Source organism: Camelina sativa, chromosome 13, assembly GCF_000633955.1.
Source record: "Camelina sativa cultivar DH55 chromosome 13, Cs, whole genome shotgun sequence".
Taxonomy (NCBI): domain Eukaryota; kingdom Viridiplantae; phylum Streptophyta; class Magnoliopsida; order Brassicales; family Brassicaceae; genus Camelina; species Camelina sativa.
In genome coordinates, this window is record NC_025697.1 from 21558308 (window position 1) to 21576717 (window position 18410).

The 18410-nt window shown below is 33.2% G+C and overlaps 4 protein-coding genes and 1 long non-coding RNA gene across 5 annotated transcripts; 1 reads left to right on the forward strand and 4 right to left on the reverse strand.

The window, feature by feature from the left end:
* LOC104737402 (F-box protein SKIP19-like) lies at positions 96-1558 on the reverse strand. The gene is made up of 2 exons (XM_010457572.2): positions 1179-1558; positions 96-732 (listed from the first exon to the last, which is right to left on the reverse strand). The coding sequence occupies exons 1-2, from the start codon at positions 1530-1532 to the stop codon at positions 649-651; spliced, it is 438 nt and encodes a 145-aa protein (XP_010455874.2). The 5' UTR covers positions 1533-1558; the 3' UTR covers positions 96-648.
* Positions 2619-3918, reverse strand: LOC104737404 (F-box protein SKIP19-like). Its single transcript, XM_010457573.2, has 2 exons — positions 3560-3918; positions 2619-2926 (listed from the first exon to the last, which is right to left on the reverse strand). Exons 1-2 carry the CDS (start codon positions 3907-3909, stop codon positions 2800-2802), a joined length of 477 nt encoding a protein of 158 aa, XP_010455875.2. The 5' UTR covers positions 3910-3918; the 3' UTR covers positions 2619-2799.
* Positions 7951-8405, reverse strand: LOC109128461 (putative defensin-like protein 55). The gene is made up of 2 exons (XM_019234815.1): positions 8290-8405; positions 7951-8151 (listed from the first exon to the last, which is right to left on the reverse strand). The coding sequence occupies exons 1-2, from the start codon at positions 8375-8377 to the stop codon at positions 8003-8005; spliced, it is 237 nt and encodes a 78-aa protein (XP_019090360.1). The 5' UTR covers positions 8378-8405; the 3' UTR covers positions 7951-8002.
* Positions 10108-16912, reverse strand: LOC104737406 (putative F-box protein At4g05475). The gene is made up of 3 exons (XM_010457574.2): positions 16693-16912; positions 11134-11260; positions 10108-10845 (listed from the first exon to the last, which is right to left on the reverse strand). Exons 1-3 carry the CDS (start codon positions 16892-16894, stop codon positions 10266-10268), a joined length of 909 nt encoding a protein of 302 aa, XP_010455876.2. The 5' UTR covers positions 16895-16912; the 3' UTR covers positions 10108-10265.
* LOC104737405 lies at positions 14094-14841 on the forward strand. Its single transcript, XR_759730.2, has 3 exons — positions 14094-14175; positions 14341-14481; positions 14594-14841. It is a non-coding gene; the product is annotated as an uncharacterized LOC104737405 (long non-coding RNA).

The following is an 18410-nucleotide window of genomic DNA, read 5'->3' on the forward strand; positions in this document are numbered from 1 at the left end:
TAATAAATAAAACTTAGAAGCCTATGATATTTGTTCGGGCCACCATAAAGTATAATAATAGAATCTCATAATAAAAATCAGCCGATAATCATAAATGTACCCACTTAAGAAAAAACCATCCAATCGTTATCGCAACTTACAGTCAGTCAGTCACGGACTCAAAGCTTAATTAAAAGTTTAAAGGAAATAAGGTCTTTGAAACTATGAAATACCAACATAGAGAAAAGAGCTAGGAGACATGAACGACTTCATAAGTTGACAAGACCAACAAAAGCAAATTGTTTTAAGAGAGGTTTAATACCTAGTCCCAATATAATCCCCGGTACCTGCTCAGTTGTAGTAGACCTTCATGATCTGAGTCAGAATCAGAATTGACAAAAGTGATACCACCAGTTGAGTTGTCCGGGCGTCTGAACTCTTTGATCCTCTCCAAACATTGCTTCTTAAGAATGCTGACACGGTCGATGTCGAAACACTTTCATGCTTTCAGCGATTGCTAGGTGATAATCATCATCATCATGTATGGTGCGAAACAATATGTAGCCTGACCATCCTGAGGAGTTTAGCTTCAATGTCTTTAGATGTGGGCAAGCACGGCCTATAGCTTTTGAATCCAGTCTTAACGTTGAGTGTGAAACCTCGAGGGTTTCAAGGAATGGAATTTTTGCGATTGCGTTCACAAGTCCTTCGTTCGTCATCCTTTGAAGTCCAAAACTTATCAGATTCCTTGATCTGCAAATAATTTTGTGTGGCCGAGTTAAATCATAAACTAAGAACAACAACAATAAAGAGAAATTTTCAAAGTACTAATCAACTCAGGAGCATGTAAAATAAGAAGAGCAAATAATGGAGTGTTATACAAGCAATGCGTTTGGGACTCTAGAGTGATGCTTCTTAAGCAAGTATATGGTAAGAGTTCTTAAAGCTGATGATATTGTTCTGAATTATATATGCTAATAATCTAACTAATTGTTTTCATCAACCATGAAAAAGGATAAGTAACTAATTAAGTATGATGAGAGTAATTAACGGAGTGAAACAAAACAAAGACTCGAACAATGTGAGAACTAAGAAAACTTTAAGTTGCAAGGCATACATTCTCGAGTAAAAGTAAAATATGACTATCCAAATTCCATTGAATCAAATAAAAGCCGTTTAAGGGATAGAGAGAAGAGAACCTTTCGGCGATGTACGTAGCTGATGAGTTCATTGGTCGCGAAAACATCAAGGTGGATCTCCAGCAAGCCGCCCTGGCTGAGATCAACAGCGTGACGGCACAAGATTTCGAAATCCAAGTCGCCCACTCTGCGGTTCCCCAGGTCTCGCATGTCGATTTTTTGCCACATAGTAGGGTCTTTACAGATGCGTCGCCATGATGTGCACACCTTCTGAGCGTTTTCAAGTATCTCAACTGCACCAAGTCGAAGCAGGATTGAAGACATCAAATCCGACGGAAGCTCCGCCCAGTTTCTCGGCTCTTCTTCCTCTCTTATCATCAGCGGAGGCACCAATGTAGAGGAGGGGGCAGACATTTTTTGAGGAGAAGTGAAGTGTAATGTGTTCGGACCTTTACGGCTCCCGTCTCTATCTCAAAATTTAGGTTATGTAGTATTATGTGGTACAATTCATGCCACGTATAATAATATGGCTCAAGCTCGATAGAGCAAGGCTAGACGCACATGTCGCGAATAACACTCACGCGCTAATTATGTTTCCTCGATTTTCTAATTAGGCAAAATACATTTTCACCGCATCACTGATATTGTCATGAACAGCGTATCTTCGACTCCATTCGATTTTAGTATGGAATCGATAAAACGTGGGATAGACTTAAGTAAAATTTAGTAATTCGGTTTGATTTTGTTAATCGGCTTGATTTAGTAATTCGGTTTGATTTTTTTTGTGTTAATATGTAAATTTCATTCACAAAAAAAAAACCTTGTGGATACATGTGGTTAGATAGATGAATGAATCGCTAATTTGAATGAATGATATCCAAAATAAGAGTTATTGCAACATGACTTCAAAACGGACAACTGAAGTCAACACACACTCGAACAAGCTCAAAATAACGTTTGTCATAGTTGATAGTACTGATCAACATAAGCGTATCACAATCTTAACAATCACACGTTATGAACAATTAATAATGCAGGCCTTGGCAAAATATACACGCGCTCACAAAACATTTGCCACTACATCATATGTATTTCGGACTCCATTGATTTTAGTAAAATACTAAAAGAAGTATAGGTCTACTTTATTTAAATTTTACATATGTCAAATTTAATAAAATGAAATAATGGATAAACCATCTCCAATTATGTCTTTCTACGTTTTTTAGTTTTTACGATAAAATAGAGTAATTCAAAAATACAATAAAGTTTTTCTCTTACGTATCATTTTATAAAAATATTGAAAAGTAGAGAAACTTTAAATATAGACTAATTCTATCTTCAACTCTTATTTTAGAATAAGATATAGAGTAAACCGGATTAAAGAAGATATTAAATTTACAAGAAAAAGTAGAGTAGAATTGAGATGCCCATAAATGAAAGAATACTTAAATTGAAAGAATCATATGAATAATACTATATATGTTGTATTGCACATGGCTTCAAAACGGACACTGAAGTCAAGACACGCTCAAGTTAAAAATAAGGACAACCGCATCTATATGAACGCAGAGAAAAAAAGGAAACATGAAAAAATTCATAAGTTGGCATTGGCGGCAAGACCAGCATATACAACATCTTTTCTGCATTTTTCATAAAGATTCAGTAGGTAGTCCGAATATAGTTACTGGCACCTTAAAATTAGTGTCAACCTCAATATGTCATCACCACCATATATTTCACAAGCCATAATCTGAATCAAAATTGACGAAACTGGTATCATTTGAGTAACCAGTGGTTGAGTCATTGATCTGCAAATAATTGTGTGTAGAGTTAAATCATAAACTAATTAAGAACAATAGGGATTAGAAATTCTCAAAGTACTAATCAACTTAAAATAAGAAGAGCAAAGAATGACGTCTTACCAGCAATGCGTTTGGGACGTCTATTAATTACATGACTCAGAAAATAAAACTCTAGTGATGCTTTAAGCAAGTCTATGTAATAAGATTCTATAAGCTGATGATATTCTCATATATGCTAATAATGAGTAACGGAGTGAAACAAGACACAAGACTCGAACAATGTGATGAGAACTAAGGACTATTTAATTATCCTTCAAATATATCTGTGCTATCTAATCCCAAACGTAGAGTACATATATAAAGGAAAACTTTGAGTTGCCAGGTACACATACTTGTGTTAAATTAAGTAAATGACTATCCAAAGCCATTACTAGCAGATCGCCAGATCCAGTAAAAGGATAAACAAAACAAAAAAACAACAAAAACTTAACAATTTTAAGTTAAACAAATTCTTGCCCTAATCCACACGAGAGAGAGAAAAAAGGAACAAACACAATTCAGATATTCTCGGACATTGTGTGTGAGTGTGTCTAACTATTCCCAGTGAAATCAAATAAAAGCCATAAAACAGAAGAGAACCTATCGGCGATGTAAGCAAGGAGAGAATCGGACGAGAAGAAGTCAAGGTTGATCTCGAGCAAGCCGCCTTGGCTGAGATCAACAGCGTGACGACACAAGATATCGAAGTCCAAATCCTTCAATCTTCGGTTTCCCAGGTCTCGCATGTTGATTTTTTGCCACATGGAAGGGTTCTCACAGATGCGTCGCCACGGTTTGCACACCTTCTGAGCGTTTTCAAGTATCTCAACTGCACCAACTCGGAGCAGGATCAAAGAGGTCAAGTCCGACGGAAGCTCCGTCCAGTCTCTCGGCTCTTCTTCCTCTCTCATCATCAGCGGAGGCACCAATGTAGAGGAGGAGGCAGACATTTTTTTTGAGGATAAAAAGTGAAATGTAGTGTGTTCGGACCTTTTTATGGCTCCCCCGTATCTAATTCAAAACTAGGGTTACGTAGTATTTTGTTTATGTGGTACAATTCATGCCACGTCTAATAATTAGACTCAACACTCGATAGCTGAAGGAAGATCAAGCAAGGCCACACGCATATAGCGAATAACACTCACGCGCTAATTATATTTCCTCTCATTTTTTAATTAGGCAAATTACATTTCCATCTAGACATGTCAATTAAGGCTAAAGTGCGCAGGCTAGGCAAATTACATTTCCATCTAGGCATGTCAATTAAGGCTAAAGTCCGCAGGCTAGCTCGACCCGGCCCTAAAAAATACTAGAATCAGGCTTAAATATATATGTTCAGAAAAATCGAGTTTTTTGGGCTCAGCCCGTTTGAGCTATAGGGTTTTTTGGACTTAGCCCGACCGGCTCAGACCAACCCGAAAAACTCTTTAACAAATATATTTGTACTTTTTGTTAACATTATTATTTGATTGCAATATTTGATTAATGATTTATTGTAAATAAAGTTTAAAATTATAATCCTAGTTTTCATATTTACTTAATAACCTTGCTTAATACTTTAAAAATTTTTTATCTATGATATTATATATGAATTATATATTGCTTTATTTGGTTAAAGTATAAAATTTTGTTTAGTTTTAATTTTTTTCAACTTATAGTGAATATAGATGAGTTATTAAATTTTTGATTGATTTGTTTTATAGTGCATCTTTAAACACTGCTTTTTAAGACTTACAAATTTGAATTATTGATATGTAAGATAGGCCCGAAAAGCCCGAAAAGCCCTGTAGCCCTGTTAGGGTCGGGCTCAAGCTTTAAAATATAAGCTTGGAAATATTTCGGGCCGGACCAAGCTCATACATAAGCGGGCTTTACGGGTTTCGGGCCAGGCCGGGCCGGGCTAGCTCGATTGACACCCCTACCCACCACACCATTGATATTGTCATGAATAGAATATCTTGGATTTCATCCGATTTAGTAAGAAACTAGAATATGACCCGTGTTAGAGTATAAGTTAAAAAATTTATTCAAAACATCATATATATAATTATTTTATTTTCTAAATGTTTTTTTTGGATGTAACACTATGCCATGAAATTATATGTTGAACATGACTTATGAAAATAACATCTGTTTTGTAAGATTTATTCTAGTAGATCTAGATTTTGATCTGTGGTATACCGTGGGTTAAGTTGTGTTATAAAAAAATTAATTTTTTTGTTAGTTTTATTTGATTTGTTTATTGTTTAAAATTATATATTGTATTTTGATTGTTAATTTTACGGTTTAACCCATAGTATACCGCATATTAATTTTAGGACCAAATATGTAACATATGTTTGTCAAAATCATTTTGACCAAGAAAGCCTACCAAACAACATTATTCCAAACTTTAATTAATTTCTAGAAATCATATTTTTTTTGAAATTTCAACTCTTGCTCTAACATGAAATCACATTTCTTGATTTTTTTTCATATTATAGTGACATATTATTGACCCTTGCTATAACAAATCAAATTATAGTGTTTGTAATTTTTAACTTTTTGATCTATCATAAATTTATGATATTTTTAAAAATTTCAAATTAAACTCTTTTTCAATATTTCAAATAAAATTATTTAAAAAGTTTATTATAGTATATAAAACTATACAATTCAACAAAAGAAATATATGAAACAAAATGTAAATATTCAAATTTGACCGTTACTCAGTCAAAATTTTAACTGAATAGATATTTTTTAAAAGAAAATAAATAAAATTTGGGAGTTTTATTCTATTTCTTTAATCTCCTAACATTATATATATATGGTTATGTAAATATACTATATCAGGCTGTTTAATAGAGAAAGATTTTGTTAAAGATTTGTTTTTATTGTTTCATTTGTTTATATATTTAATTTCTTCAAGTTGTATTATTATTTGGAATATCCTCTTTAAGTGTATTCATTGCAATTAGTTAATGACAATGCAGGTAAAGTAATTATTTTAACCCCTAAATCTTGGTATGACTAACGAATAGTCAATCCATATAACATATTCTACAACCAACTAATGAATCAATAACTATTATCCAGTCTATCAAAAAGAATTTGTGTACTTCCGAAATATTAAATAGGGGATCAAACAAAATGTGGAATAGAATCGTTTCTATTTTAATAAAACCTGTAATTCGGTTTGATTTTGTTATTGCTTTGTACTTTAATAGAATTAAAAAATGGAAAATGAGGAAACTGAAAATAAAAGATGTTTTTTAGAAAATTTTGTTCATCTATATATTTGGTGGTGAAATAGGCTTTATAATAATAAAAAAACCTATTATACCTTTAATTATGAACTTAAATCAATTGAGCCTTAATTTAAACACTTTAGTCAAATTAATAACCACCAAAAAATAAGTGGTTTACTAAGTGTGTCAAATTGATCTCTTTTTATGTGCTTTTTATTTAGATTATGAAATCAACAGTAATCTAAATAAATTTCCCATCAAACATATATTTTTTTTGAATGTTAGATACTATATATATTTACTTTTTTAGTGTTCAGTTGATGTTATTACTTTTTTTGTAATATGAAAACAGTATTTACCATTCTTTATTTGATTTTTAGGAAAATGTGAAAAGACATTTAAAATACATATATATAATTTTAATTAATTTAATTTAAATTAATAGAAAGACTAACTTTCGTACAATATGTACTCCAAATTTTGTTAATCATATAAAATTGGAACCTATAAAATTTCATATTCTAAACCTTTTAGAACATATTTCAATTAAATTTGTAAAACACGTAAAAATGGTCTAATGCATAATTTAAACTATTTAGAACTTAAAGTAAAATGTACATTAAACGTTACAGAACAAAAGTTATCGATACAGAAAAACTAATTATTTTCAACAAAACCACAATGTTTCTTTTTCAAATCTTCTTTGAAGTTATTTATTAAGATATTTTTTTTTGTCTCTCTTAAACTGTTTAAAACTTGATTTTATCTATTAGTATTGGTAGTTTAGTCATAATTAACAACTTACAAATAAAATTAAATATAGACAAAAAATTACAAAGGTCCTTTATTTCTAATTTTTCCATAAAAAAAATGTCCGAATATTTTAATTTAAATTGTTAATTTTAGTTTAAACTAATACATGTAAAACATATTGGTTAAATTATTAATTTTCTAAAATTTAAATATTAATTAAGAAAATGTCATGATTTTAAACGCACTATAGGGTATCTCAAATACTAAAAAATTATAGTATAGATTTCAAATTGTTTATGAAATTTAGAGTTTATTTTCAAGTGGTATCAAAGCTGAACCAAGACGAGTGTAAAGTCAATAAGGCTCACATTTTTGGGGGTGACGATTTTGGTGTGCAATAACGACGTTGTGATCTATTAGTGGAGATATATAAAATAATTGATTTGATCATCTACGTCATTTAAGTGCACTTATCTTTTCGGTCAAAGTTCCTGAAATAAATAATTAGTCATTTATCTTCGGATTTTTCAAGATAGTTCTTTTTCAAATAAATACCAAAGGTGGAGATTTTGGAAAAGAAACGGTTTAAAAAAAAACATGTTTAGTATATCTTTTAATATCTCACTTTCTTGTGAATGTATCAATTTTAGGCGAAACATAAACTGTTTCACCATTTGTCGCTCATGGAGATAATCTAAAGTAAATCAGACAAGTGTAAATTGTAATCTTCATGTCCAATGTATACGAACAACAAATACATTAGATTAAAACTAGTTTTTATCAAAATAAATTGTATATATGCATAAATCTGATATTAATAAAAGGATATATAAGTATCAAAAATATACCTTCTTAATAATTTTTTTGATTAAGTTTAATCTAGCAAATGGTCATTTTTGCTATTTGCACGCGCAAACTTAATACTAGTTGTTATATAAACACACACATCAAGACAAATAAGTAAAGTCACAGAAGTGATGATATATATGTTTTATTTTATTAAAGAGCTTACATAAATCTGATAACAGATATATATAATTCAACCGCTCAAATCGCTGATTGATTATCTATCAAAATGTTTGCAACAACATCGTCCAGCAACACACTGTCCATCCTTGTACTTCATGAAGGTACAGTCATACCGGCATTCATAGTTTCCATACATTTTTGTACATGGTCTAGTGCACGAATCATAGTTTGATGCTTCAATCACTATAACACATGTAGGATTTATGTTAAAAGAAAAAGTAAAAAAAACGGTTTTACATTTTTTTTCTTTCTAAAAAGTAAATTTTATATACAATAATCACATTTAAAATAACAAATAATATTTGAAGAATAACAACATACCTGATGAAGCCAAGACGCCAGAGTTGGACAATGAATTTGTCAAGATCACTACAAGAAAAAAGATAACAAAATTTTTTGTGATACTCATTATTTTTGTTCTTACTGTTAATTATTTTTCTGTTTCTAAGAAAAGAAAAGAATAAGTATGTGCTTCTCTAAATCCTTACAAAAATCTCTATTTTATACAACTCTCTAGTCAACCTAGTTATTTAATTTCATTTTTATTTTTTGTCTAAAGTGAATCTTCCATATTATGCTGATAACATTGTGTGGTGGTAGACAAAATCTAAAATATAATTACAGATTGTCATGTATGGCATACACTCAGTCAAAGATGTTTTTGGTAACCATTTAAGTAATATTGTTGATGACTATCATTAGGTATAAGATAGATATATAGTTACCATTAGTATATTGTTGATGACTATCATTATGTAACCTATGATCAACGGCGTGATGGCACATGTTAGCTAAGGAGTCAGGCCTTCCATGGTTTTTAATGTTTTATTCATCTTTAATTTCTCATGATGAATAGTTTAATTGAATGAAATGGTATGCAAACTATTAAGCTTTATTGCACATGCATGTCTTCTAAACGGACACAAAATTAGAGAAGATCAAAATAAGGACACACTGCAATTACGAACGTCGAGAAAAAAAAAGAGACATGAACGAGTCCATAAGTAGGAGATCAGCATAAACAACATGTTTTCTCAATATCACGTCTCTAGATTTCCAACAAGGTTAATGTTGAAACACTTGCGTAAATTAAAGTGTTCCAGGTCAGAATTGTTATCAAGAATGGTGTTTTTAAGCCACTTTCCCTTAGTCTTCTTATTCTAAAGAAGCTGGAGGTAGCGTATTTTAAGCATGCTTTCACCAAAACTAGTCCATGATCATCATTAACTTTTAAGGGTATCCTCAATGGGGAGAGCTAAAAGGTTGGTTAAGTGGGGTTAGAACAAGTTTAATATTAAATTTTAAAAATTGTTTGGTTAAGTTTCTTTAAAAAATTGTATGCTTCCAATGCTAGCTCTTAATTTGGTATTTAGAACAGAAATTGAAGAACACCTCTATTAATAACTATATCCAGGAAAATCCCACATGTTTCCCCTTCAATCCCAGCCATACTAATTCCCAAACTTCTAACATCATAAAACCCTCTAATTTTTGCAACATCAATTTCAATTTGTTTAACCATAATTTATTCTCACATCAATTATTTAAACCTAATGCATGACAATCTACAACTGAAATCAGAGAGATTCTTACCAAGATAAACAAACCCAAACATCATTGAACCAAACAATCAAAGATTTGACCACTTGAATCCATGATATAATGAACCCGTATGCTTCTGTTTTGATGAACCCGAACTCGCCCATGGAGCTACCGTGGGTGGAGATGAAGATACAGCCGGTTGAAAGAGAGGGAGACAATATGTTTTTTTTTTTTTTTTATCCCCTAACCAATCAGGTCTCGACACATACTCGACGCTTAATGGATCTAAAACATCCTAAATAAGCAACAACTATAACAAAACTTTACGTGATTTGAATAAATTAATCATTTTTATTACTACCAATCTTTTAGCAACTTAGCTAAGTATCACCGTTGGTGATGACTTAAGAGAGAATATAACGGAAGCAATATTTTAGTTTCAATGTCGTTAGCCGTGGACAAGATCATCACCTATAACTTTGATATCCAACTATGGACATGAGTGTAATTAAGACCTAGAGCTCCTGAGCACCAGTAGATTTGTAAATTTAAATCAGCAGATCATTGAGAAATAAAAAAAACCATCGCATCGTTTTCGTCGAGCTACAGTCACACTCTCAAAAATTAAAAGTTCAAAGGAAATAATTTTTAAACAACCAAAGCATAGTACGAACATAGAGAAAAGAGGAGCCATGAACGAGTTCAGAAGTTGACAAGGCCAACAAAAGCAACATGTTTTCAGAGAGATTCAATACCTAGTAGGTGCCTGCTAAGTCGTAGTAGGCGTCAATGAGTCCCTCCTCATCTGTATAGTCTTCATCTGAATCATAATTGATAAAAACGATATCGAATGGGTAATCAGCAGTTGGATCATTCGGGCGTCTGAACTCTTTGATCCTCTCCAAACATTTCTTCTCAAGATTTCCGACAAGTTTAATGTTGAAACACTTGCGTAAATCGAGGTGTTCCAGGTTAGGACAGCCGTCAAGAATGGCGTTCAATCCAGTGTCAGTTAACCTGTCCCCAAGAAGCTGGAGGTAGCGTAGTTCAGGCATGCTTTCAGCGATTGCTAGGGCATACTCATCATCGCATTTGACGCGAACGGACCTGTAATCTAACTCATCTAACCCAGAAAACCCTGACCCTGAGGAGTTTAGCTTCAATGTCTTTAGCTGGGGGCAAGCCTGGCCTATAGCTTTCAAATTCAGTTTAAGCGATGAGTGTGAGACCTCGAGGGTTTCAAGCAATGGAAATTTTGCGATTGCGTCCACAAGTCCTTTGTTCGTCACAAAACCATGGTATACTCGAAGTCCAAGACTTCTCAGATTACTTGATCTGCAAATAATTGCGTGTCGATTAAAGCATTAACTAATTAAGCAGAACAATGGTGATTTAGAAATTCTAAAAGTACTAATCAACTACGAAGCATGTAAGCTCAGAAGAGCAAGGAATGACGTGTTATACGAGCAAAGCGTTTGAGATGAGTGTAAACAAGATGTTGCCCTAATCCTCACCAGAAAAATAAGGAGACAAATACATTTGAGATATTTCTTATCAGTCCAAATAAAAGCCATTAAAAACTTAACGCATACTTGAAAGTGTAAGGGATAGAGAGAAGAGAACCTCTCAGCGATGTAGGTGAGGAGAGAATCGGTCGCAAAGTGCTCAATGTCGATCTCAAGCAAGCTGCCCTGGCTTAGGTCAACACCGTGACGGCAGAAGCGATCGAAAGCAAAATCGTCCAATCTGCGGTTTCCTAGTTCTCGCAAGTCGATTTTTTGCCACATCCAAAGGTCTTTAGTGATGTCTCGCAAGTCGATTTTTCGCCACATCGAAGGGTCTTTACAGATGTCTCGCCACGATGTGCACACCTTCTTAGCGTTTTCAAGTATCTCAACTGCACCAAGTCGGATTAGGATCGAAGCTGTCAAGTCCGACGGAAGCTCCGCCAAGTTTATTGGCTCCTCTTTGACTTCCTTCGTCACCGGAGGCACGGAAGTAGCCAGTGACACAGGGAAGGAGGCAGACATTTTTGAGGATAAGAAGTGAAAGTGAAGTGCGTTTCGGACCTTTAACGGCTCCCTACTCTTACTCAAAACTAGGTTTACGTAGTATTATGTGTATGCGGTGCAATTCATGCCACGTATAATAATTAGGCTCAATACTTATAGCTGAAGGAAAACTCAAGCAAGGCCACACGCACATATAGCAAATAACGGTCACGCGCTATTTATGTGCCCTAGATTTTCTAATTAGGCAGGCTTTGCAAAATACACTTGCCAACACACCAAAGATATTGTTAATTTAGGGGGAAAAAAATCAATCCTAATGTACCAAACCAAAATCCAGCAGAACCGAAACAAACCAAAATTACCAATTAATTCTCGAAATAAGCAACCAAAAATATCCAAAACTATCCAAAAAAAAAAATAATGAAAAATCCAAAATAAGGAACTGAAACCAAAACAAAAATAGAAAAACCGAAGCGAAACCAATAGAAAATTCTAGAAAAATCGAATGGATAATAAATCTAATATCCAAAATATCCAAAAACCGAATATTCGAATGCCTTAGAGTTGATATTGTCATGTACAACATAACTTGAACTCTATTTGATATTAGTAGAAATGAAAAAACGTGAATAGACTCGTTTCTATTTAAGTAAAAATATTTTTCGGTTAGATTTTGAAAATGCTTTATAATCAAATGTATCTTTTATATATCTTACATATGTCAAGTTTGATAGAATCTTTTTTTGTGCACCAACATTTTGGTTCAACTTATAAATTAAGGTTACATGAAGAATAAGCATAAACGGACATAGAGACACAAACTTGGAAAATCTCCATAAGGCACCATGAGAAGTGTAGAAACTATCACAAACATGCCCATGAAAAAAAAAATCCTCCGACACAAAATCATCAAACCATACATTGTGACGTTAAGCCGAAAAACTAAACCTTGGTGGTTGCGTCAGAGAGAAACGGCTATGACAATTTATTAGAAAATAATGAATAAATGTGGTTAATTAGATGAATGATTAATTAAAGTTGAATGAATGATATGTCATATGCGAAATACCTGTTAGGCTGCAATGGCAACATGACCAAAACAGACACTCAAGTCAACATGCATTCAAACAAGTTCGAAAGAATTTCTTCATTGTTCAAAAGTAATATATTATATATACTCTCTGTTTGTTAGTAATTCATTTTAGCAAAAAATATACACATAATAAAGTGGTGCATGCGTTACTTTTATGATCTACAGTTTTCTATAACTCTAAATCAACAGTATTATTTTTTTTTTGAATTTTATAATTCATCAATACCAACAAATAAATATTGCATAGAAACCTTAAACATCTATCTTCACTACAACAAATTTGGGTTTTGGTAGCAGTTCTTTGTAGCACTAATTCAGTAACTGCTACTAAAAGTGTCAAAAATAGATTGTGAGCTCTATTGTAGCATTGGATTAGTGCTGGGGAAAAATTTCAATAAGCGGAAACCCAAAAATCACCAAAAATCACTACAATAGCTGAAAAATCATTTGGAGGAAAACACTTAGCCAAAACTTTGTTTTTTCCGACACTCTCTCTCACTCGGACCAAACACTTAAAAAAACATTTGGCCAAAAAAAATATCTCATTTTCTCAGAAAATCGATTCCCATCCTCCATCACCTCTCAACCTCCGTCGCCGCCACCACGGAGACAACAACACACCAACAAACCTTTGTCGCCTTTCGAACACCGATGACAGAGTGAAAACAAAACCACCGATGTCGCTTCTGCTTCCCTCCGATTCAGATTCTGGATCTGAGACTGATTTTTCGATGGCTTCTTACAGGGCCTCCACGCCTTCTTCTTCCCTTCTCTCTCACGGTTCTCTCTCTCTCTTCTCAAGGAAACAAAGTTAGAGTCTTTTTTTTTTATCTCGGTGGTGATTCTGTGAAATGGAAGCTTCGTGTGTACCTTTCTTTTTTTCATCTTGGTGATTCGGTTCTAGGGTTAAATACTTAGCCTTTAATAGTTCCTCTAGGTGAATGTTTCTCCTTTGACATTTTTCTGAATCTTATTCAACGGATTTAAGTCCTACTACTTTTTGCTTTTTATGCCTTCATTGTTGTGTGGATTCTTATGTTTGAATTATTATTGATTTTGTTTGTATGGTATACAGAGGCTGGAGCTGGAGAAGAAAAGGTAGGCTTGTTTTTGTTGTTTTTCCTCATATTAGTACCTTAGCTAGGATTGGTATTTGTACAAGGTTCTGCTGGGTTTTAGATGAAGAGTATGAATGTTAAAAGTCTGAATCTTTCTACTTTTAATTGGGGCTGATTTGTGCAGTTTGTTATGTTTCTTCTTTAGCAATGTGTCTATTGCAGTTGACAACTCACTAAGCCCAGCTCACACCCTCATTCAAGGGAGTGACAGAACAGACGGAACCTTCTCAAGGGACTTACTACTGATGAAAATACTGCTCCGCCATGTAAATGTTTTGTACAACTCTCTACTCTTTCCATATGTGTTGTTTAACTCTGTTCTTACAAATATTTTTTGGGTGCAGAAAGTTGCTATTTTGGGGACTGTAAGTCCTTAAGTATTGTGGTGAGACTGAGTTTCTCGATAAACTGGAGATGGTGAGGATTAATGGCTGCAAGAAAGGTAACTAATTTCTCTCAATGCGGTCTGATGTTCTTCTATCAGCACTTTTTTTAGAACTCTAAAGTCATCAAGAAATGTATAGTTTTTGTCTTGTATGTTTCATTACGTCATTTTTCTTCTACAGAGATTGAGATTAATTTGATAGTTGAATTCTAATGTTTGCAGGTAACTCTTCCAATATGATAGGAAGCCAAGTAGTCACCCTCGGTGTATCAAGATCTTGGTTTCGGACTATATAACAAGTGTTCCCATCTGTTGGAGCTTGTTGAAGAATAATAAATCCTCAATTGCTGATTTTGATCCAAGGTAAAAAAGTGCTTTTATTTTTTTAAATTTAAGATATTTAGGTGAAGTTAGTTTTTTTCTGGGATCTCATTGTAGATTGTTAGGTCTGCTAATTCACATATTACTAATTCAGTGACTCTTGGTTCCAAATTCGTTTTGGTGGTCATAGTCTTCTTTAGTCATGGTTTGGTTCTAAGCGAGTAAGAATCTCTTTCCAATCTTCTCTGTTTTCTCTCTTGTGGTTATGTACCTCTTCACATCTGGAGTTTAGTTAGCTTTGTAGGAATCTGTACTCACATATGAATTCATTTGGCATTTGTTTTCACAGCTATTGATCGATAAGGGGGCCTGTTTTAGCTGCCATAAACTCCAACGAGTTTGTTCTTCTCTCTATTTCTCTGTCTGTAAGATGGCTGCAAGATAGGAAACCAAAAACACATCTGCTTTGAAGTCCCATATTGAATAGCTACAACAGGAGAGGGATGGATTTTAAAGGATGGTGATTGGAAAACAGGTTTGTAAACACTTTAAATCCATTTTCCTGTTCTTCATATCTCTTGTTTAATCCTTTGTAACATTTGCGAGTTCACCAACCTTAGGAAAGTGAGAGTTTTACCATTGCTTATGACCGATTCAATTTTATTATGCTGACACTCTTTTATTTTTCCCACTTACAGTTACTATAAGGTGATCTGCTGATGGTATGAGTGGAGAACTACTAGGACTGCTTCAGTTTCTTTATTACTTGGTTTGGTGAAGAAATGTACTTGCCTTCTTTTTCTTTATGGCTTGGTGATTCAAGCATTTGTATCTTTTGGGTATTTGATAGAATGATTTTATGTAAAATGTATGTTTTATAAATTTAATGTAATATTAATTTTATTTATGAATCAATTTGCAATTTATATTTTATGCACTATAGGTTTCAAATAATTGAAATATAGAACATAATAATATACATTACAGCAGCATTATCAAAATGAACAAAACAATATTTTACAGCACGAAATGTTTGCTATAAAAACAAACATAATAGCACGAACTAAGCGTTATTTAATTATATTAAATAGCGGAGTATTAGCGCTATAATAGGTCAATTTATCATAGCGCGTAAAAACTGCTATGGTAGGAGGGGGTCTACTATAGCTCCTCATTATACAGCGTTTTCAAATGCGCTACGAAAGCCCTTTAGTAACATTTTTCCTGTGCTAGTAATGTCTATATTTCTTGTAGTGCTTTTTTAAAGAAAAAAAATCCAAGAAATTGGAATATTTAAAACTAAAGGAAGTATATATCTTTAGCTTATAGTAAGGATTACTTTTTGATAGTACATATATTAGAGGCAGATAACAATCATAACAACTTAAGAATTTAATTTTACTAATGCGTTTGTATAAATTGGGTTAACTAGTTCATAAGGGTTCTACAAGTATCAAGTATCAAGTGGATGATCTTCTTCTGCTAATAAGTAATAAACCTACTACTTTTTTTCACTAACCATGACAAAGGAAGTGTTATGAGAGTAGCAATGTGAAGCAAAACAAAACTCGGCAATTTGAGATCAAGGGACTAGTTATTGCAACATGACTTCAAAACGTTCATCAGCCTAGGTACGGGAGTAGACAATGGCGACGAGGAAGAAGAACCGAACAAATCATTTCTGAAGGATTAATTAAAACCTGAAATCAATAAAATAAGAAGTGAAGTACCTTCATTTACGGGTTTTCTCTATATTTTGTACCTTTAGACGATGTAGTACTCAGTTTCTCACAAGGAAAATTCATTTATACATTACAATAATAGAGAAATTCTGATATATGATAGCTTCGCGGAGATTCCAAGATGAATTGTATGGATCGGTGAAATACAATAATCTAAATAAGAATCACTAACAAACGAATAGAATCTAGGCAGCATCTCTCATGACACGAAAGGTAAGTCACCAAATGGGTAATCGGCAAGTTGAGTCATTAGGTTGGGGTCGTCTCAAAAATCTTTAATCCTCTCAAAAAAAATCAGTTCCCCATATTTCCGACAAGAGTAATGTTTGAACACTTGTGTAACTCGAGGACTTTCAGGTGAGGACAACACTCAAGAATAGCGTTCAAGCCCGTATCCGAAAAACCGTTCCTGAATAGCCGTAGGTGGCGAAGACCGGGCATTGTCTCAGCGATTGGCTAAGATCAACGGCGTGATGGCACATGGTCTCGAGATCGTAAACCAAGCCATCCAAGTTTCTCAGGTCAATTTTACGCCACATCGATGGGTCTATACAGACGCGTCGCCACGATCGGCACACTTTCTGAGCGTTATGCAGTATCTCGATCGGACTGAGACGGATCAGGATAGATAACGTCAGTTCCGGCGGAAGCTCCGCCCAGTTTCTTCTATACTCTCCGTTCTTCATCGCCGGAGGCAAAGGGGAAGAAGCCATTCTAATTTCGTTATCTAATTTTACAATTAGGTCCTCACAGTATAAACATGTTTACGCAGCCAAGCCGACTGAAACATTCATTATCTTGGGCTTAGGCCCATTATTTAATCAATTAAATAAATATGAATAGAAATAATATGTCATATGTATAATATTGACTATTCATTTCATTTGTTGGTAAAATTATAATCAAAAATATTATTAAATCGGTGTTAGTAAATTATTAATATGATCTTTTGTCAAATTTTTATTTATAAATATTATTATTTTCTATACAATAAGTAATAATTATTAATTGCATGTATCATTTGTAAACTGTTTTCTTTAATTATAATCTGTAACAAAACTCATCAGATAATTAACGCACCAACTGAAAAATATATAGTAAAAAAGCGATCCCACCTCAATCGGGTCGGGTAATTGATTTCTTTAAACATTTTGACAAATTTATCCTTTTCAATTTTAGTAAACACTCTCCTTCATAAATAATTGAGTGGTAATCTTAGAAATTTTTGGCAATTTTCAATTTGTACTTCTTTTTTTTATTATATAGAGATAAGATAGGAATTACAAGAGGGGAAATATGTGGTCTAGCAATTTTCTAATTTGTTTCAGTTACTCTTTTATAGGACTATTTATAAACTACATTTTCTTTTCTTTCCTTCTATTTTTAGAAAAATAATTATTTATATATAAAAATTGATGATTGTTTTATGTCATAAGCATTCCATCAAAAGAAAGGAGAAGAAACATAAAGTAAAGCAAAAACGGGTAAAGGTGTAAATGTTGTTGGTTTCAATGAAGGTTTTTTTTTAACATATGATTAGATTTAGCTTAAATAAACCAATAGAAAATAACATTTTTTACTGAATAGGTAACTTGATGCAAAACTGAACGAACACGTTGTGCCAGATAATATGCTTTACCATTCTGTAGCGGGGAATTAAGGCTAAAGAAAAGGAACTGAACTTTTCTTTATCAACTTGAATCTTCTTTAAATACGATTTGAAAGTTGGCCACTCCAAGAGCGAAGATACCATCTTCACCAAGTCAGAGCAGTCGGTAAGAAAGACGACATCCTGATTATCCGCTCTAATCATACACAGCATCACCGAGACTAGAGCTTCGGTCTCTGCATGAAGAGACGTGAGACTGCTTCAGAGATTGGCTGCCCCAGGCCCATAGTAGAAGCCTCCCCCACTAGAGAGGTACAATACCATCCACGACTAGCATATTTTTCTGTTGCTTTCCACGATCCATCGACAAAGCAAAGATAATTCGTAACATAGCTATTAAACGCCAAACTTTTAATAGTTATATTCGCCGTGGTGTATTTTTCAGTTTAAATCAAATATTATATATTTATGTTAAATAAAATTACTTATACTTAAAGAAAAATACACACACTTATAATTATTTCAAATTCAATACCTATTTATGCAATAACAAGTACTATAAATGTTTCCAAATAAAATGATATATATATATATATTATTTTATTAAAAATAATAAATAG